General features: G+C 37.3%; 2 protein-coding genes across 2 annotated transcripts in view; both read left to right on the top strand.

Annotated features, from left to right (window-relative positions):
* LOC107566066 (UHRF1-binding protein 1-like) overlaps positions 1 to 21,923 on the top strand; it is a 41,882-nt gene that overhangs the window by 13,735 nt on the left and 6,224 nt on the right. The window contains exons 2-18 of the mRNA XM_016251442.1: positions 3,562 to 3,724; positions 3,857 to 3,895; positions 5,106 to 5,197; positions 6,525 to 6,714; positions 9,400 to 9,540; positions 12,780 to 12,950; positions 13,290 to 13,470; positions 13,888 to 13,974; positions 14,583 to 14,753; positions 15,036 to 15,181; positions 16,553 to 16,698; positions 18,846 to 19,030; positions 19,116 to 19,258; positions 19,629 to 19,785; positions 19,988 to 20,009; positions 21,302 to 21,486; positions 21,572 to 21,714. Of these exons, the coding sequence (XP_016106928.1) occupies positions 3,562 to 3,724; positions 3,857 to 3,895; positions 5,106 to 5,197; positions 6,525 to 6,714; positions 9,400 to 9,540; positions 12,780 to 12,950; positions 13,290 to 13,470; positions 13,888 to 13,974; positions 14,583 to 14,753; positions 15,036 to 15,181; positions 16,553 to 16,698; positions 18,846 to 19,030; positions 19,116 to 19,258; positions 19,629 to 19,785; positions 19,988 to 20,009; positions 21,302 to 21,486; positions 21,572 to 21,714 (2,362 nt within the window). The remainder of the gene's footprint in view (positions 1 to 3,561; positions 3,725 to 3,856; positions 3,896 to 5,105; positions 5,198 to 6,524; positions 6,715 to 9,399; positions 9,541 to 12,779; positions 12,951 to 13,289; positions 13,471 to 13,887; positions 13,975 to 14,582; positions 14,754 to 15,035; positions 15,182 to 16,552; positions 16,699 to 18,845; positions 19,031 to 19,115; positions 19,259 to 19,628; positions 19,786 to 19,987; positions 20,010 to 21,301; positions 21,487 to 21,571; positions 21,715 to 21,923) is intronic.
* LOC107566075 (UHRF1-binding protein 1-like) lies at positions 18,795 to 20,101 on the top strand. Its single transcript, XM_016251452.1, has 4 exons — positions 18,795 to 19,030; positions 19,116 to 19,258; positions 19,629 to 19,785; positions 19,875 to 20,101. Exons 1-4 carry the CDS (start codon positions 18,883 to 18,885, stop codon positions 19,892 to 19,894), a joined length of 468 nt encoding a protein of 155 aa, XP_016106938.1. The 5' UTR covers positions 18,795 to 18,882; the 3' UTR covers positions 19,895 to 20,101.

Below are 21,923 nucleotides of genomic sequence, written 5' to 3' on the forward strand. Positions count from 1 at the left end.
TGCGTTGTGATTGGCCGAATACCTCAAGCGTGAGACGAAATGTTACGTCCCTCACATACTGTGATGCTTTGTCCCGGCCGGAGCGACGAGACAAAAACATTCAAACCCATTACAAACGAGGCATTTGTTGCATCCAGTGGAGACATAATTACTGATTATAATTACTTATACTGTCTTTTTACGAGTTGCGTTGCATTGCATCGCGCCGCGTAAACATAAAACTCTGTCTGCATTTGTGATTGGAGAAATGACAAACAACAAGTGCTACTCTACTGCCCAAAACTCGCATTTGAATCATCAGTGGCAACGAAAAACACAGCAGCCTAGCGTGAGGGGAAGCCCCGGCTTAGCGTGCGCTGAGGCCGGGATAGAGTGAGCTGAGGCGGGCTGGACTCCGCTTCGTCCACGGTGAACGTTGATGTTTTCCCTCAGCGACCCGCACGGATCAGCTCTAGGCATGACGAAGCGGATATTGTCCTCTTTTGGAAGACCAAACAAAGTAGTTTCGCTTTCACAACAAAACACAGTGTCTTCACGACATGGCGGCGGCGGCAACAACAATACTACAGTGAGAATAAAAGTTACGCCTTCTTTCTTTGCGTGAACATTTGGACGGGGTTATGCAAACCTTCCCACATCGTGACGTAGACATGTGGGGGCATGTTAGAACGAGCCGTTTTAGGAGGGCGTGACTTTTATAAAGAATATCTCTTTGGATTTGAGACTTTAGTGTTTGCAACTTTACAGATCTTCTTTTTGCACCAAGAGCTTGTAACACTCCAAAGAGAAAGGAAAATTTGAAATCGCATCATATGACCCCTTTAAAGTTTATTTTATTTCACGTACCATTTTTTTATGGTTTTAGCTTTAAGACATCTTTACACAGCCGTGTTAAGGTTATTATGTGCCTCTCAAAATTCTATGTAAAAGCTTAAAAGCCAGACTAAATTAAGCCTTCTCTGACCCACCTCAGCCACTAGTATCAAAGAATACAGTTGTATTTGTATGTGTAAATGCATTCATGCCACCTCTGAGCAGCATTAAACCGTCTGTGTAAAGACATCTAAATGCCATAGAAGTGCTTCTGTGCCACCTTTGCAGTGTAAATTTGGCATTAGTTCACTATAATAGCCTGTTTCATATTCTGTCTTTCTCAGAATTGTGAAATGTGATTTTCTTTCTTCAGTGGAACACAAAAGGAGAAGCCTTGAATAATGTTCACGTTTCTGCCAGTGCCAAAAATTCTCATTAGCACTTTTTTCAGTCTTACTTAAAGCTCTCTCTGTGTGGAATAATCTGACTGTTATCAACAATACAACATTAAAGCATCACAGAGTATTACAGTCATGTAGTGCAGCATATCGAAACGTGACTAAAGTGTTGTGGTAATACTGTATGACAGTGTCTTCTCTCTCATTGGTCTTCTGAAGGCTGGGTTAATCTTTGAACAGGTGGAGATGTCCCATGTAAATGCATGAAACACTTCAGTCGTTTGAAGCGGCCACTCTTATTGTGAATGTGCTGGTTTTATCTTATGAAGGGTAAAGGCAGGGCTGTACTGTGAATATTAGATGTGCTCTGTGTGCTTGTGTCTGTGATCCCTGCAGGTTTTGAGGGCAGGGTTTAGAAACACTCCCGTGGGCTTAAAGCAGTCTTACTGCAGGAGTGGTGTAATCTTATTACCCGCTGTTAGTCAATGACTGTCTTTGTGATGACGGTTTCAGCTTGGACCTTATTACCTAAAAATATAGCAGCGTCAAAATTGACTGAGAAGGGAATGAGAAGGACGAGCAAGAGAGTTTGAGGAATATGATTCTTATGTGTTCCCATGAACAAAGCTTGTAACTTATTGGTCGTTGAGTTTTGTCCTCGATTACAGAATGGGTCAGTGGCATGACACTTTTTTTTCTCTCAGATTTGTTTATTTATCAGTAAACACATTAAATATGGAATGAATATGAACCTTGACTTGTTTAATTAAATAAAAAATCAGATTTTTTTTGAGGGGGTAATAGACATGTCAAGGTCATATATCTAGTCTAATATAATGAAGAAATCCTCATTAAAAATGTTTTATTCTAGAATAGAAAACCTTAAGTAGTTTAGCATAGGGGTGTAATGGTACACAAGCATGACAGTTCGGTACGTACCTTTGACGTCATGGTTCGGTATGGTTTACGTACAGAAGGTGAAGAAAAACTCTTTTTTTTTTTTGACAATGGATTACTGAACAAATTGCTCTTTCCTTAAAGCTGCAGTCCTTAACTTTTTTTTTTTTTTTTTTTGGTTAAAAATGATCCAAAATCATTATTTGAGCAAGTGCATAAACAGCCAGTGTTCAAAACTATCTCCTTACTTTAGCCCGATTCACAACTGTTATCTTATAATAATGTTTTCTAATTTGAGTGGTACGGGTAGGTTTTTGCGGGAAATTCGAGCATGCTGCTGCGTCATTACGTCCGTAAACATAAAGTTGTCCCGGCTACTAGGCTATCGCATGTGAGGATCCTGCAGGTGGCCGATTGTTTATAGCCTTTTCTCACAGCAGCTGGAATAATTAAATGTACCATTTTGATGGTGGCTTGTAATCCAGAAGGGATTATGTGTTTATGAAATACATGTGACTAAATTATATTCCAGTTTTAAATGTGCATCTGATTACAGATAGCCTGGGATTACACAAGTTTTTGTATTTTAAAGACAACCAGTTCGAAGAAAGAATCATTTGCTTTTTGGATTAAAATAATTTCTTTATATGAATTTCGAATGGTATGACAACTAGAGATTAGACTGTACAGAACTTGAAATCTACATGCTAATACACACTACATACATGTAGTCACGCAATGCTGATGTTGTTAACATTAACAATTTGAGAACGACCGAAATTAGGAGATATATTGTGATATAAATGTTGGCCATATCGTCCAGCCCTAATTCTGTCTGAATTTCCTGAAAAAATTGAACGATTTGTTCGGTACACATGCGTACCGAACCGAAAGACTTGTACTGAAAATTTTCTGTACGAATACGTGTACACATCTAGTTTAGCATAATCTTTTAGTTATTTTATTTAATTTTGTTTTATTTTAGGTTTAATGGTTACACCACATGACATTTTGGGTCATTAAATTCCAACTGGTGTAAAAAAAATTCTATGTGAAACTGACATAAATACGAAGAGTACGTTTCTTTCTTGGTATATGTATTTTTTTCACTACGTACCGAACCGAAAGACTTGTACCGAAAATTTTCTGTACGAATACGTGTACCGTTACACATCTAGTTTAGCATAATCTTTTAGTTATTTTATTTAATTTTGTTTTATTTTAGGTTTAATGGTTACACCACATGACATTTTGGGTCATTAAATTCCAACTGGTGTAAAAAAAATTCTATGTGAAACTGACATAAATACGAAGAGTACGTTTCTTTCTTGGTATATGTATTTTTTTCACTAGTTCTTTCGTTTTTTTTCCCACTTTTATTTATCGTGGATTCTCTTTGACTCTTTAACGCCTAAACCACCTAACCAATCAGTGGTTGTTTTGTCTTGTGTAGGTTCACTAAGAACCTCTCCCCGGATAAGATCAACCTGAGCACGCTGAAGGGAGAGGGGCAGCTGTCCAACCTGGAGCTGGACGAGGAGGTCCTGCAGAACATGCTGGATCTGCCCACCTGGCTGGCTGTCACCCGCGTCTACTGCAACAAGGCTGCTATACGGGTAGGATGGAGAGAGCCTGAAGCAACTTTTATTAATATGCTAAAGAGCGTGAAGAGTTTATAGGAAATTGTCACAAAGATATTTAAACAAATTCATTGTCATTTTAATGTGTGTGTTTTTTTTCTGTGTCAGATACAATGGACAAAGCTGAAGACCAGTCCCATATGTTTGGTAAGAATCTCCCCATCAATGTGTTTCCACTCTTGCGTCATTTCTGTCACACTCTGTCATCCCACTCTTTATCACTTGATCTCCTGTCCTTTTTCACTTCTGCAAAAGTACCCTTATTTAGTAGTGTGCTTCTCACTCAATTGCTACAGTGTCTGATAAGGTGGGTCCTATAGAGTCCAACAGTGACTGCAGGCTTTTTGTCAGTGGCCTGGTCTACAGCTTAAAGTGAAGGTGAAGTGACGTGTGGCCAAGTATGGGGAACCACTACGCAAATGCCATCCATCCATTAAATATAATTATTAAAAAATGAAGTTTCACTTTTTGTGTTCTGGTCCATTTTGACCCGGGTATTATGTGAGGCTTAAACATGATCTTATGCAGATGTTACTTACATGAGTTTCAGTAGATTTTTGTAAAGTATATTTAGCCTTTTTTTCCCATATCTTACACATGCACTTTTTGGGTCTATATTTTGTGGATAAAAATGAATATGCATGCCTATTGATGAACACAGAAAATTGATCAACTTTTTCAAGTTAAAGTGAAAGTTAATGCAAGTAAATTGAATTTATTTAGTTTGAACATTCAGGAGTGATGATGTTTTGTTATAAAATTAATATTTATTCATTCATCCATACTGGTTATTCCCAGATTATATGTTCTTATACATTTCTTATGATGATGTTTGCAAATATACATTCTCTTGATTACTTAAAAAATTTAGTTTCTGCATGTCAGTGGTTCTTCTGTAGATCGTGTAAACTTTTAAAGAATTTCTTCATTTAAAAATCATTTCTAATAAAACATAGGTAAATGTAGTAATAACACGATAACATTCAAAACTTTGAGATGAGAAATTATTTATCAGATACAATAGTTTTTAGTTTAAAAATATTAAGTAATGACTGTTTTATATGCTTGTGTTTTGCTAAATTTGTGTGCAGATTTTGAATGCATTATGATGGTTAATGCTCTACCACTAAACATCCCATATTAACTAACATTAGATTGTTATCCAGTTAAAGTTAGCTAATGTTATCTAGATTCCTAGAACTTGCCACTCTGGAGATTGCTGGGCGATTCATATTTCCATATTCCATAGATCATTTATGGCTTGAGCAGTGTAGTTCATCATAAAGTAGTGACTGACAGCATCAGAAGTTCTGACCTACTAAATTCTGCCTGAACTCTGTTTCCTGTCCTTCTGCAGTTCCTGGATAAAGTAGAAGTTGAAATGAGGACCTGTGAGGAACCCCGACCCCCAAACGGCCCCTCTCCGATTGCCATTACTGCAGGCCAAAGGTCAGAATGATCTGCAGTTGCCTTTTTTATAGTAAAGGATCCACAATGCATACAGAGAGTGGCGAAACCTTCATTATGCACATTAACATTTAGATTCATTAGTGGTACTTGCTAAGTCAAGCATCAATACTGTTATTTGTTCAAACACTTAATGCCAAGTACTGGCAGAGTAAAACATATCGCACGATTTGTACTACAAACAAACGATTCCTCAAATGGTGACCATAAATTAGATCCGTAGGCTGTGAAGGGAAACATAAGGCAGAATATCATTAGAATATTGAAGTCTTTAGAATATTGAATGTCCCCTTGAAAAGTCTTCCATTTGGTTTTATCAAATTTAAGGTAAAAAGTCTTGAATATCTCAAAAAGTCTTAAATGTAGGAACAGGAAAAGAGGAATTGTGAAATGGTTTAATGTGATTATTAAACTTAAAAAGCCGATGAATGGATTAAATGTTAGTGCTGCATGTTCCAGAGTAAAAATGTGGCACTGTTGGACATTCAAGCTAAATGATTGCTTATGAACTGCTATTGATGAAATTTTTATTTTCTTTTGATTAATATTTTTTATCATCATTTTGAATTCTCATTTTTATTAAAATGGTTTATAAGCTGAAATGTGAAATGTGTTTATCATTTCATAAAACTTTTGTTTTTGGCAACCAAAAAAAAAAAAAAAGCCCCATCAAATTATATGGGCTGTAATTCAATTGCTTGAATTGTCATTTTTACAGTAATTTTACAGTTCATCATAGACATTATCGTACTCCCCCTCCCTAACCTCCCCCCATATGGTATTATTTTTATATGTGCAGGTCTTGAAAAGCCTTAAATTTGATTTTAAAACCCCTGCAGATACCCTGGAATGTTCTTCGGAATATCAGGAACAACCTAGAATGTTCTAAAAACACCTTGAAACTAACATCTCAGTCACCCTAAGCAATTTTGTAACTCTATTGTGTTGAGTTTTGTCATTTTAAAAATGTTAAAATCTAATTTAATTTAATTTTGTTTTACTTTGACCTGGTAAAACTTTACCATCTTGACTATTATTTTGTCTATAGTATTTATTGATTTTTTTATATTTTAATTTTACATTTGATTTTTTTTTTTTTTTTTTTTATATTTAGTTTATATTATTTTTGTTGTTTTTTTATGTTTAGATTTCATTTATTTTTATTTCAGTTTTAGTTTTAGTAATTGCAGTACTTCAAAATGTTTCCAAGGCAAAATTTCTGATTTCAGTTTTACAATAGCAACACTGGATTGAACGTCAGATCCAGTCTGTGTAATGCATGTTTGCGGTCTGTTTCTTGTCTCTGCAGTGAGTATGGCTTTGCTGAGAAGGTCGTGGAGGGAATGTCTGTGATCATCAACTCCATCACGATTAAAGTTCAGGCCCGAGCGTTTCACGCCTCCTTTGAGCTTTGGCAGCTCCAGGGCTGCAGCCTCAATCCCAAATGGCAGAAGAGCGACCTGCGCTACACGCGCATTACACATCCAAAGAGAGGAGAGGTACAGTACAGACATACACCACAGTACCTGTTTCGAAAGTGCTATACAACAGTAAAAGCAGGTTTATGCTTCAGTGTACATGGTGTGGGCCGTCCTGCAACACTGACCGCTCAATTTGAAGCGTCTGACTCCTGCTGGAAGAAACAGCCGAGGTTATCAACACTTGCCACATTTACCTTGAAGAAGTGCAAAAATGTGGCTTTGTGGCATTACAAGGGATCACCCAGAGGTGAAACCCAGGGTGAAGCACCTTTAACTGTCCGTTTCTTCATTTTAAGGAGCAAGTGAATCATTATGGAGAAAAATAGCAATGGTTACATAATCCAAAAGGGGACAAAGGGCGGTACCGTCATAGTGCAGAGATCAACGGCTGTCAGATCAAAGTGTTTCTACACTTCACTTCTCCTCCTCTTGTTCCTCTTTCACTTGCTTTTCTTCGCTCACAGAAGCACATGCTCATGAAAAGTCCCCGCTTAATTACTTTTCCAGATGGCCATTAGATAATGAAATCAATCATTTTGTTATATGAAGAGTATATTCGGGTTGCCAGATCTTCTAAACCAGCCTTTCCTAAGCAATAATGCAGTTAGATGTAAGATGAATGTTGACCTCTCATGCTCTCTCAATAAAGAGCTCTGTCTGCTTCTGCTCGCCCGCGGCCATCAGGGTCACGCCGCCCGCTGAAGCACAACGTCGATAGACGAGATGGAGTCAGTGGAGTTCAAAGCAGAATGCTTCTGCAGTCAACATGCTATCAAACTGACACAAACACAATGTTTTAGTTGTTCAGCTAGGCTACATGATTTAAAAGTATAATAAATAATAATAAAAATTGTGATTTGGCTGCAATTAACAAATGTGATACTGCATCACTAATTTCAACAGATTTGCATTTATAAACCTGTTACCAACAAAGGAGAAGCTTTAAGCAGTCACCCCATAATAAAAGTTTAAGATGTAAATTAGGGCTGAAAAACGATTAATCACGATTAATTGATTCGGAATAAAAGTACTGTGTATGTTTATTATGTATATATAAATACACGCACATATATGTATATATTTTAAAAATATTTGTATGTATTGTATGTGTTTGTATGTAAATATTTTATAATTTAAATTATATATAAATCTCATATTTTTCCTTGATATACAGGTGTGTGTATTTATATATACATAATGAATATACACACATATAGTATGTAAACAGAAACTTTTATTTTGATTTTGTTTTGCTGCCCTAATGTAAATATTAGTATTGTAATTTTACATTTATATTATATAATGATTATTTGATTAAATATTCAATTTATTTATTTTGCTGTGCAATAGTATTTCAATAGTATCATTACAATAGTATTTTCACATAAATCAAAATAATTATTATTTTACTGACTTTTTGAATGAGTCAACAGAGGAAATGAAACCCATGAGAGCTTTTTTAACTGTCCATGAAAACCCAAATTGTATTATTATTATTTATTATTTTTTAATAAAGTCCACACTCAAAAGTATTTTTTTTAATTATTATTTTTATTTTCTGTGCAGATACAGTCCCCTACAATATCACCCCATTTTTTTTTCTAGAATGATTCATTTTTCCAGAGTCATTTAGTGAAAATCCCTTTATTTTTCAGTATATATATACAGTGGGTACGGAAAGTATTCAGACCCCCTTAAATTTTTCACTCTTTGTTATATTGCAGCCATTTGCTAAAATCATTTAAGTTAATTTTTTTTCCTCATTAATGTACACACAGCACCCCATATTGACAGAAAAACACAGAATTGTTGACATTTTTGCAGATTTATTAAAAAAGAAAAACTGAAATATCACATGGGCCTAAGTATCACAATTGGTGGCTGACTAAATACTTTTTTGCCCCACTGTATATATACACATACTAGGGCTGCCCCCTGATAGTCGACTAATCGTTAGTCAACCAGATGAGACTTGGTCAACCAAAATGTTTTTAGTCGCTTAGTCGCAGAAAAAAAAAAATCCACAGGCGAAGTCACACAGTTCGTGACGGACAGATCGTTAACGGTGGTAATTCAGTACATCGGGCAGTACATCCAAACGCTCGCCTATCATTCATCGACCTCAAATATGGCTTATCATCTGAAATATGTAAGTATTAGCAACTTTACATGGCCGCTCAATCTAATGTTAACCTAGAGAAATGTGCGCTATTGAAGTGTCTGTGTGGAGTGTGGAAGCTGAACAGTAGCTCACTGCATGACAGATGGAGGCGCCGGTGCGCTCACTTACTCCTAAAATACTCCGTCATTTTTGGTCATACAGATAAGAGTAATACATCTTTCAAGTCTAGTAAAGACTATACATTTATTTGTGTGCACTCACAATAACAACAAAATGCGTTTTTTTGTAAAATAGTGAAAGCAAACATGATGCACTTTCTGCCGTCTCGGTCTCTGTGAACTTGAGCGCGAAACTCAGAGTATATCTTTGCCTTACAGACATTAAAAATATATCTATAGAGAGTGAAATGTCTACTTTCAAATGGAAAATAAATATTCTCAGATTATGCAATCCGTATGAAACATGCATACATGCACATCCACTACTGACGAGTCAGTGTCGCCGACTTCATCTCTTAAACCGAAAACAAAGAAATTTTGCGTGTTATGTCTCATCCTCATACAGTCTCTGGTGTCCTGCAGGTCCTAACGTTCAAGGAGATCAACTGGCAGAGTCTGCGCATAGAGGCGGATGCCATCGAGAGTGATGAGCAGGATCTGGGCAGCACGCCACTGCGCCTCATTACCAATCAAGGACGCATACGCATCGCTCTCAAGCGCAGGGTATGGTTTTGATATTTGTTTTGAAAGCAATTGGCTGTTCAAACATTTTCTCTCTTCATATCACATTTGCACCTGGGAAAATGACCAAACTAGTTGCAAAGTTTACATAGTTTTTCCATCTTGCTTGGATGATTCTGGTCATTTTTGTCAAAAAAAGATTTTTGCCCTAATTTAATTAATTCTAGTGATTCAGGGAAGTGCATCTCCTTGGAAAATGAAAAATAATTTAAAAAAAAATCTTAAAATATAACTTATGACAATTTAGGTAAAAACTTGAAAATATGTGAAGTTTATATTTTGGTGTACTTGGCGTACCAACTTTCGGCATACTTCTTTCAGAAACCGTACAGTGACCAGAAAAAAAAAATCTATCTTTACTTGAGTTATCATAGACCACATTCCTATTGTTTTATGACCCATTAATTATTGCTATAAAATAATATTAATAACTAGAATATTTTAGAAAAAATATTAAATTTATTAAAATATATTGAAATAATTATACTGTAAAATACCAAATATAGTATTTATTAATAATAATTAATTAAATAACTTTCAAACGTTTGGCTTTAAAAAATAAAGTAAAAAAATAAAGCTACATCTATGCAGGGCTTAAAGTTCTCCGGCGTGCAGCGTTTGGCTGTGGGGGAAAAAAAATCCTACATTTTAAAAAAACTTATTGATATCACTTTCGAGTCCATGAGTTTGCCTACCAATGGTGTGAGAGGAGCACAGCTTTCACTCTCAACCAAACTAACATTACTAGCCAATCAGAATTTTTTGCTCTTATAAATACGAGACATGCATAATAGTATCCAACTGCAGTCGCAGCCCTGATGAATGGAGAAGTGCGACACGTTGAAAAAGCTGCAAGGCGCAATGGTCAAAGATGTCCATCTAACGCATATTTATATAGGAAAACTAATTAAAAAGCCGCGGAACTTTGTAAACAGTTCAGAGTAATCATGTCATCTCCATAAGAACGATATGATCGCCAGAACAAATTTACCGGGATTTTTGAAAAGGTCCTGTTCTCACATGATCTCTTAATGATAACTTACCGGTAATTTACCAGTGAAGACTGTATGTGTGAACGGGGCTAAACTCTTCCTCTATATATGCTGTGAATTTGAATTGCTTAACGTTCACCTGGGAAATAGTGTGGATTATCTCACTAGATTTGTAACGTAAATCATTTATAAACCTTTGCCAATACAGGAGAATACATCAACCTGTTTCTAAATATGCCATTTATTGTACATCACGATTTCAAAATAAAAGTTTCTGCATGTGGCCAAATATTAAAATGTAATGGATTTAAACATCGTTTAATCACGCTGTAAAGTGAAACGTCACCAGTTGGTTATGTTCATATTATGTGTATAGGAATATTACATTATGTATTTTAACAGTGATGTTCAATAAAACCATGTAATTACTTGGTTTTTATATTTTATTTGAGCCAATTATCATTGCCTCATCTTTAGTTTATATATAAATATTCATACTAAAGCCTGGTTTTCCCTTAGGTCTGTTTGTTACTAAAAAATATCAGATTACTTAATTGTCAAAATAATCAGTAGATTACTTGATTACCAAAATAATCATTAGTTACAGCCCTAGATTAGTTAAAATATTTCAAAATACAACTGCATTGTTTTACTTTTTGTAATCAAAAGACAAATATTTTGTCATTGAAAATTTCTTAAAATAGTATTAAAATATTGTCTTGTTCTAGTGAACCAAGTATCTGTATTTTGTCTCATCTCTCTGTATTGTCATACCTCTAGTGTCGATAAGCGGTGATATAGCTCATAATTTTCCAAGTGTATGATATAGCTTTCATTCTTCAGGTCAACCATACATTCATGAAAAAAAAATCAGTTTGAATAAAGAAAGCGATAACTTTAAGCTGCAAGGCGCAATGGTCAAAGATGTCCATCTAACGCATATTTATATAGGAAAACTAATTAAAAAGCCGCGGAACTTTGTAAACAGTTCAGAGTAATCATGTCATCTCCATAAGAACGATATGATCGCCAGAACAAATTTACCGGGATTTTTGAAAAGGTCCTGTTCTCACATGATCTCTTAATGATAACTTACCGGTAATTTACCAGTGAAGACTGTATGTGTGAACGGGGCTAAACTCTTCCTCTGTATATGCTGTGAATTTGAATTGCTTAACGTTCACCTGGGAAATAGTGTGGATTATCTCACTAGATTTGTAACGTAAATCATTTATAAACCTTTGCCAATACAGGAGAATACATCAACCTGTTTCTAAATATGCCATTTATTGTACATCACGATTTCAAAATAAAAGTTTCTGCATGTGGCCAAATATTAAAATGTAATGGATTTAAACATCGTTTAATCACGCTGTAAAGTGAAACGTCACCAGTTGGTTATGTTCATATTATGTGTATAGGAATATTACATTATGTATTTTAACAGTGATGTTCAATAAAACCATGTAATTACTTGGTTTTTATATTTTATTTGAGCCAATTATTATTGCCTCATCTTTAGTTTATATATAAATATTCATACTAAAGCCTGGTTTTCCCTTAGGTCTGTTTGTTACTAAAAAATATCAGATTACTTAATTGTCAAAATAATCAGTAGATTACTTGATTACCAAAATAATCATTAGTTACAGCCCTAGATTAGTTAAAATATTTCAAAATACAACTGCATTGTTTTACTTTTTGTAATCAAAAGACAAATATTTTGTCATTGAAAATTTCTTAAAATAGTATTAAAATATTGTCTTGTTCTAGTGAACCAAGTATCTGTATTTTGTCTCATCTCTCTGTATTGTCATACCTCTAGTGTCGATAAGCGGTGATATAGCTCATAATTTTCCAAGTGTATGATATAGCTTTCATTCTTCAGGTCAACCATACATTCATGAAAAAAAAATCAGTTTGAATAAAGAAAGCGATAACTTTACCATAGTATCCTTTCAAATGTCCCCCCCGCCCCTGGAAAAAAGTTCAGGCTCAGGATTTTTTTTTTTGCTTTAACCCCTGTGTATGTAAATGACCACAGTACTGCTTCGCTTTGAAACATGCAGTGCATAGATTTAATTAAATAACAGCGTTCATGATAATTGCACTAAACCATATTGTGATTCATATTGTGAATTTTATGTCAATATATCGTGCAGCCCTGATCAGAATGAAATCATATGCATTCTGTGCTGACGTTACTGACGTTAACTCTCGTCATCTCAGGTGAAGGACTGTAATGTCTTGGCCTCTAAGCTGCTGTTTATACTGGATGATCTGCTGTGGGTGCTGACAGACTCTCAGCTCAAGGCCATCATCAACTACGCCAAGTCTCTGAGTGAAGCCATGGAGAAGTCCGGCCAGCAGAGGAAGAGCATGGCTGCTGAGACATTACAGGTGCCACACTGTGTCCTTTAAATCAGTCTGTTATGAAAACAGCTTAATGATTCATCAGATACTCTTCTTATTGGCACGTGATGTTTTAAGATCAAAAACAAAACCCTTGTCTTATGCTGCAGCTTGCTCAGACTTCATGAATCAGGTTTTGGTGGTTTTAGTGTGGCTTTTTAACACAATTGTCATTACAAAACAGCTCAGCAAAGTAAATGTAGCGTAAAGCCCTCTATAATATATTAAATCCCAGCTCTACCCAGGAGCAGCCCATTCTGCATCAGCCGTGAATGACTCGGACAGTGCTTGAGTGTTTATTCATGTCTTATTGTATTTGTGCATCAGACTGCGCCACCCTCTCCTGGGATCCACTCTCTGTGGACTGAACCTCCTCCACCCGAAGCGGGCGGGACCCCCGGCACACTGGCCCAGTATTTTGACCTCCACGATGTCAAAGAATCATCCTACCACACTTTCATCTCCCGACTCGACCTGCATATCTGCAACGACAGCTCCTCAGATTCCGGTACTGAATTTTGATCACCGTTACCACCGAGATGCATTAAAATTAATAGGTCATCGAAAATTAAAACTGACATTTACTCACGCTTATGCCATTCCAAACCCTTACTTTATTCTTCTGTGGAAACCAAAGGGAGACGTTTAACAAAATGTTCAAGCTGCTCTTTTACAAACAATGAAAGTCAGTGGGGATGTTAATGCGAGAAACAGGATGAATTTAAACCACTTTTGGCTTACTTAAATTATGCATTTTTGTCCGTTTTATGAAAAAGAGCAGTTTGGACATTCAAATAAATATTGTCTTTAGTGTTCCTTGGAAGACAGCAACTCATGCAGGTTTGAATATTTGAATGAGCTAAGTTAACTAAAGATATTTCATCATGACAAGGGCTAACCGATGTGATTTATGCTGCACACATAGATGAAGCTCCACCTCCAGGCATGCAGGGTGCGATGCAGCTGACCTTCCGGAAGCTGGGCTGTGACTATTACCCGTTCCACAGGCCAGGTGACTCCACTGCTGTTCATATGAGCTTCAAATTATACTGAGTTGTGCTTCAGAGGTTTAATACAAATGATTTACCATTCAAAATTCACACTACCGTTCATGTGCTTTTGAAAGAAGTCTCTTAAGTTGGCCAAGGCTGCATTTATTTGATCATATTACAGTAAAATTGTGAAATATTATTACAATTTAAAATCACTGTTTTGTATTTGGATGTATTTTAAAATGTAATTTATTCCTGGGATCAAAGGCTGAATTTTCAGCATCATTACTCCAGTCTTCAGTGTCACATGATCCTTCAGAAATCATTCTAATATGCTGATTTGGTTATTATAAATGTTAAAAACAGTTGTGCTGCTCCATAATTTTTAGAAAAAATATAATTGTATTTACTGTCACTTTTGATTAATATAATGCATCCTTGTTGAATAAAAGTATTAATTTTTTCCCCCAAACTTTCTGCCCCCGAGCTTTCGAGTAGAGCTTTCGTGTTTAGGTTATAGCTGTGTCTGAAGTCAGTGTATTGTGTGAATGGTTGACTGTAGGGTAAGAGCCAGATATGTGTAGTTGAGAGACGTGTGTTGACTAGTGACATATGCTGTGCTGTACAGGTGATGGCTGTCGGCATTGGGAGCGTCACTGTGGAGCGATGGAGTCTCGTGCTCAGTGGGCCGCCAAACTGCTGCAGGAGTTTCAGAGGAGGGTGGAGGATCTGGGCATCCCTGGACCGCATTCAGAGCCAAATGTGTCCGCTAAAGTCTCTCCAGCCAAAAAAATCAAGGGTAAGCGTTCTCTGAATGCCTATGCATCCCCAATCCAAAACTAAATGTTGGTGTTATTGTGAATGATTCATCAGTGCACATTATTTTAAAAAAAAAATAAAAAATTAATTTTAATCTGTCTTCAAAGTGTCACAACTTTTCTCTCTCAAGAAGCACAGTTCTTACAATTTCTTAGTCTAAACAAAAAATAACATGAACATGTTTGGGTTTTTTTCCTCTTGAGAGTTTGCTTTATTGTGTTAGTTTCTTAATATTGGAGTGGTCTTATTTTATGTTACGCAGATGGAGAATCACTGTCCAATTTCAGTCCTGAGCGGTCTCAGACCTCACGGCGGACTTCAGCAGCCGCCCCGTCCTCAGGAACCCCGCTGAAGAGACTTCGCTCCAGCTGTATGGTGATCCGTGTGGATGACCTGGACATCCATCAGGTCTGAGACATCTCTACACAAACATACAAAATCATTGAAACACACTTGAGAATGACAGCCTTTCATTCTTATATACTGTGCAGATTAAAAGTCCATCTCTCCTTTTTGTTGTAATTTGTTTTGTTTTGTTTTTGTATTTGTTGTAAAAATTTATTTTTTTAATTAATTTTAAACTATATTTTTTAAAGTATATATACCTTTTAGTTTCTTCCCAGGTTTCATTGTTTTTGAATCCCACTTGTGGATAATGTGTAATTTGAACACTTTAGATGTCTAAACATTTCACAGGAAACAGTGTATCATAAAAGTCTGTACTTAATTTGTTCTGTTGTGAATAGACATACACTGAGACTGCTAAAAGAGGAAGCACAAGTTTTGTATTTGTTTTTACTCTTTTACCACGAGCTTGTATACTCATGCTTTTTATGTGACACAAGTCAGTTCCGTCCAAAATTGGACTCACCGGGCATGTCTGAATGTCATCCCTTTTTGCATCACAGCATGTGATGTGTTGCTGATGTTATGCTTTGGTTATGCTGAAATGGGAAGTTCAAGGGCAAGATGACCATTTTGATGAGTTTCATTGAGATAAATTGGACATGTCACACTAATTCAGAAAATGTTTTTAAAGAATCTCTGATTACATTCATGTGTAACGTGGATCGGCAAGTATTTTTCATTCTCGACAAGACAATGTGACACTTTAATTTTTAATGTAATGCATCCTTAGGGCATGAACATTTCATCAGTGCTGTCACTTATGATATAAGGCATGTTTTCTCATGTTTACAGTTGTCTCGGTAGCTCAAAAGAGACATAAGTCTGTACTCTTAAAACTACAGTTCTCAAAGTTATCAAGTCATCTGAATAAACAGAAAATGTGGGGGAAAATTAATTAGATAAATGTTACCCTCAAGTATAAGAAATGGTTTAATGTTCTGTCCTGAGTTCACATGTTTGGTGTAAAATGTTTCACTATTTCCACAAAAATAATGAAGTAGCACAACTGTGTTAAATTGTGTACATTGATGATAATAAATGTTTCCTGAGCAGCAAACCAGCATATTAGAATGATTTCTGAAGGATCATGTGACACTGAAGACTAGAGTAATGATGCTGAAAATTCAGCTTCGATTACAGGAATAAATTACATTTTACAATATATTCAAATAGAAAACATTTATTTTAAATATATATTTTTTGCTGTTTTTACTGTATCTTTTTAATCAAGTAAATGGAGCCTTGGTGAGCATAAGAGACAAAACTTCTCTCTTTTTTTCCCAGAACACTCTGTGCGACAAAAGCTGGTCACCTTTTTTTGAAAAGCTAAAGTCAATAAATAAATAAGTTAAACCCCATCTGTTGCTATAGGTGTCCACTGGAGGCCGTCACAGCAAGAGAACACAGTCTCTCCTCTCCTGCAACCGCAAATCCTTACATCTCCCAGACAACACTCCTGCAATTCACCTTCAGTTCACTGAATACTACTTCCCTGATAACCCTGGACTTCCTGGTGCGTTAGCTATGATTTTTCACATTCATTGATCACTATGGTTAAAGGGGTCATATGATGCTTTTTTTAAAGATCATTATTTGGTGTATTTGGTTTAACAGAATATGTTGACATGCATTAATGTTCAAAAACACCATTATTTTTCAAATACTGTACATTATTGTAGGTCCTCTATGCCCCGACTCTCTCAAGCGCTTCGTTTTCTACAAAGTCCCTCCTTCCGACAAGCGCAGTCTGCTCTGATTGGCCGGCTGACCCAGTGCATTGTGATTGGCCGAACACCGCAAGCACTCGTTGGAAATGTAACGCCCCTTATCATAATCGCAAGCTTCATCTTTCAAAATAAATGTAAAGACAGAGCCCGAAAGGGGAACAGAGTCGCGTGACAGACACAGTGATGAAGCTGGTATGTGTTTGCAGTACACAAGCCACGGTTAAGACAGCTGACTCCACTGTGATGTGTCTCGCTCTCTCGCGCTCTGCATTCCGGGGGGAAGGGTTCATGGGTCCTCGTATGGCTTGTTAACTGAGGGGGGTTACAGAGTATTTGTTAAATATAAAAACAAAATATATATTGTGTGTTTGATTGGTCCAGACGCTACACGTAGAAAGAGGATCTTTTTGTAATATTACCACTCCTTAATCTGCAAGTTTCCACCCATGGTGCCACCAAACGACAACGGTTTACCAGTTCTAACGCCACGGCAAAAGTTTGAGCAAAGCATGCTAACTGTTCTGTCTTTGTCTGCACTGACGAGCACGGAACACTATTTAGAGTCCCAGCCTCAGAGGAGACGAGAGCAGTGGATTTATTAATTTATTTATTGTATATTACTCTGCTGCCACATACTGTAGATATAATATAAACATGTGATTTATTTCCCAGTCGTTAACCTTCACATACATGACTGACTGTTTTTGTAACGTTTTTGTGTTTTTAACAAACTTGTGTGTATTTGACAGTTTAAATGCAATAAGACATGAAAGAGAACCCTAGGCCCTGTCCACACGAATGCGGGCATTTTCAAAACCGCAGCTTTTTCTACGAGGTTTGGCCGTTCGTCCACACGCAAACGCACCACCAGGTCACTGAAACCGAACATCTTTGAAAACTCCTGCCAGGGTGAAGATTTTCAAAAACTCCGGTTGCAGTGTTATCGTGTAGACCGCAAAACCGGAGATTTTGGCTTGTGATGTCGGGCCTTGCGCGGTTATCTCCGCCTACTGGAAACTTTTTCAGGCTTCTGATTGGCCAACATGGCTTTACGGTTGAGATTATATCGCCACCTGTTGGCTTGGCATGCTCTTGACAGTGCTTCATAGCATGCTTTTGCATTTTCATGTGTACTGAGATTTTTTTTTAAACGGAAGAAGGAAAAACTCAGTTTATAAAAATACCCGCGTACTTGTAGACATGGCCTTAGTTTAGTACTCGCATGCCGTGTGACAGCCGCTTTCTGTGCACATGCTTCGGATGTGTGCGCTCAGAAAACTGTATATCAGAAGTTTAAACTAATATAGTTTAAAACGCATGATTTTAGCGTGATAGACATGATAATCAAAATGTTTTTAGCAGAGTATCTGAGGAATGAGCTGTAAAGGCAGAGCACAATTCTGTAAAAGTGGGCGGGGAGCAGCAGCTCATTTGCATTTAAAGAGACATGCACGAAAACGGTGTGTTTCTGCTTCCACTCAAAATAGCCATTTTCAAAATGATATAATAAATGATCTGTGAGGTATTTTGAGCTGAAACTTCACAGACACATTCTGGGGACACCTGAGACTTATATTACATATTGTAAAAAGGGGCATAATAGGTCTCCTTTCAATTATTTGCTAATTAAACTGCTCAAATCATATGGACTACTTTATTTTAGGTCTTCATGAACTCATGAACTTTCAACTTTCTGGTGGAATTGACTTTCAATGGAGAGAGAGAAGTCTCTCAAGTTTCATTACAAATATCCTCATATCCTCTTCAAAATTAATAGTTTTATGGGTTTGGAATGACATGAAGATAAGTAATTAATGACAAAATTAATTAGCTATCCCTTTAATGTTTGACAAGTTATGCTGAACTCTTCCTGCCAGTGTGGTTAATGACTTGTAATTCGTTGCCTCAAGTATCATGTGTTGATATGACTTCTGTAGGGAGCAAAGTGCACGGCCAGAAGAGTCCGGTCCCTCCATGATGGGGAACCTGCGGCTTCAGTCCATGAAACAGTCGCCTTCCCAGAATTCCTGTGACAGTGCCATTTTAGAAAGTAGTCTGGCGGACGATGGCATGTCCATTGATAGTGACATCAGTGAAAACTTTGTCATCCTCATGGACTCTGGTACAGCACTTGCACTTTTATTTTAAAAGCTATAACTATAACTGTCAGTGTCTAAGTCATGTGTGTTTGTGTTGTTGTGATTCAGAGTCTGGTGTGGAGTCTTTGCGTCCGAATGGTGCAGGTGTCTCCGGCAGCTGTGTTAGTCTAGCTCCAGGAACAGAAGGCGGCTCATCAGCAGACCTCAGCAGCTCCCTGTCCCAGAGCACTGAAGACATTGCTCAAGATATGGTGAGTTTTATCTTGCGTACTGTAGCGCACATAGATGGCTAAACACCTGAACTTCAGAAAATGCATCATGAAACTGCATCTTAAATGCAGTGCTCATTTGCCAAAACTGATAATCATTTGCTCACTATCATGTGCTTATAAAATCCATATGGCAAAGAAAGCATAACGTGACCATGAGTCTATATCACATTTGCCCATATTCAAACAGTAAACATGTTTTAACATGGGCTTTAATGCCAGTAAGGCAAGTACTTTAGTGATTGCCGAGGGGAAGTTTAGTAATCAATCAGTGCTCAGGATTGATCAGAAGCATTTACTGTGATCGTAGTTGGTTGTGTGATTTTTAATGAACGCTCTGATTTTATTCCAGGTGTCTGTGTTAGTTCTGTGTCTGAGGCGAATAGGGTGCCTGACGGAGAAGTGTGGTGAAGATATCGTGGTGGCGCTGGAAGCCCAAGAGCTTGTGCCTAAACAACATGGCAACCATAAAGTCATAGACCTGCTGGCGGGACTGGCACTGACTGAGGGTTAGGATGCTAAATGTGTCCATAAATGTGAATGCCAAAATAATAATTTGGCCACTTTTTTTTGACCGCTTTGTTTAAATTAACATTAGGCACAACACTGTTTACATGAATCTCCTGCCCAAACATCCCCAAGATTCCAATAGTGATCGCTTTCACTTGTCAGCACCAGTTTGAATGACCTTGTGCTAATTCAGCTTCTCAGACATCGACAAACGTACATACGAGTATGTTGGACACATCTGTTTCATAAGATCACACATCATTAAAGGAGCAGTTCACCATTACATCACTTGTTCACCAGTGGATCCTCTGCAGTGAATGGGTGCCGTCAGAATGAGAGTCCAAACAGCTAAAAGGCCGGAACACTCTCCACACGAATGCGGGCATTTTCAAAACCGCAGCTTTTTCTACGAGGTTTGGCCGTTCGTCCACACGCAAACGCACCACCAGGTCACTGAAACCGAACATCTTTGAAAACTCCTGCCAGGGTGAAGATTTTCAAAAACTCCGGTTGCAGTGTTATCGTGTAGACCGCAAAACCGGAGATTTTGGCTTGTGATGTCGGGCCTTGCGCGGTTATCTCCGCCTACTGGAAACTTTTTCAGGCTTCTGATTGGCCAACATGGCTTTACGGTTGAGATTATATCGCCACCTGTTGGCTTGGCATGCTCTTGACAGTGCTTCATAGCATGCTTTTGCATTTTCATGTGTACTGAGATTTTTTTTTAAACGGAAGAAGGAAAAACTCAGTTTATAAAAATACCCGCGTACTTGTAGACATGGCCTTAGTTTAGTACTCGCATGCCGTGTGACAGCCGCTTTCTGTGCACATGCTTCGGATGTGTGCGCTCAGAAAACTGTATATCAGAAGTTTAAACTAATATAGTTTAAAACGCATGATTTTAGCGTGATAGACATGATAATCAAAATGTTTTTAGCAGAGTATCTGAGGAATGAGCTGTAAAGGCAGAGCACAATTCTGTAAAAGTGGGCGGGGAGCAGCAGCTCATTTGCATTTAAAGAGACATGCACGAAAACGGTGTGTTTCTGCTTCCACTCAAAATAGCCATTTTCAAAATGATATAATAAATGATCTGTGAGGTATTTTGAGCTGAAACTTCACAGACACATTCTGGGGACACCTGAGACTTATATTACATATTGTAAAAAGGGGCATAATAGGTCTCCTTTCAATTATTTGCTAATTAAACTGCTCAAATCATATGGACTACTTTATTTTAGGTCTTCATGAACTTTTGAAGCGTCAACTTTCTGGTGGAATTGACTTTCAATGGAGAGAGAGAAGTCTCTCAAGTTTCATTACAAATATCCTCTTTGTGTTTCCAAAATTAATAGTTTTATGGGTTTGGAATGACATGAAGATAAGTAATTAATGACAAAATTAATTAGCTATCCCTTTAATGTTTGACAAGTTATGCTGAACTCTTCCTGCCAGTGTGGTTAATGACTTGTAATTCGTTGCCTCAAGTATCATGTGTTGATATGACTTCTGTAGGGAGCAAAGTGCACGGCCAGAAGAGTCCGGTCCCTCCATGATGGGGAACCTGCGGCTTCAGTCCATGAAACAGTCGCCTTCCCAGAATTCCTGTGACAGTGCCATTTTAGAAAGTAGTCTGGCGGACGATGGCATGTCCATTGATAGTGACATCAGTGAAAACTTTGTCATCCTCATGGACTCTGGTACAGCACTTGCACTTTTATTTTAAAAGCTATAACTATAACTGTCAGTGTCTAAGTCATGTGTGTTTGTGTTGTTGTGATTCAGAGTCTGGTGTGGAGTCTTTGCGTCCGAATGGTGCAGGTGTCTCCGGCAGCTGTGTTAGTCTAGCTCCAGGAACAGAAGGCGGCTCATCAGCAGACCTCAGCAGCTCCCTGTCCCAGAGCACTGAAGACATTGCTCAAGATATGGTGAGTTTTATCTTACCTGTAGCACATCTAGATGGCTAAACACCTGCCACTTGTCCTCTGTATGGAAGATCATCAGAAAATGCATCCTGACACTGTGTTGAAAATGAAGTGCTCATTGTGCAAATCTCTGAAAAATAGCTAAATATGTTATTTATTTGTTTTTGTTTTTTAATTTGATAATATTTTACTTTGACTATTATTGCAATATT

The sequence above is a fragment of the Sinocyclocheilus grahami genome, unplaced genomic scaffold (assembly GCF_001515645.1).
Source record: "Sinocyclocheilus grahami isolate Dianchi unplaced genomic scaffold, SAMN03320097.WGS_v1.1 scaffold1044.1, whole genome shotgun sequence".
In the NCBI taxonomy this organism is placed as follows: domain Eukaryota; kingdom Metazoa; phylum Chordata; class Actinopteri; order Cypriniformes; family Cyprinidae; genus Sinocyclocheilus; species Sinocyclocheilus grahami.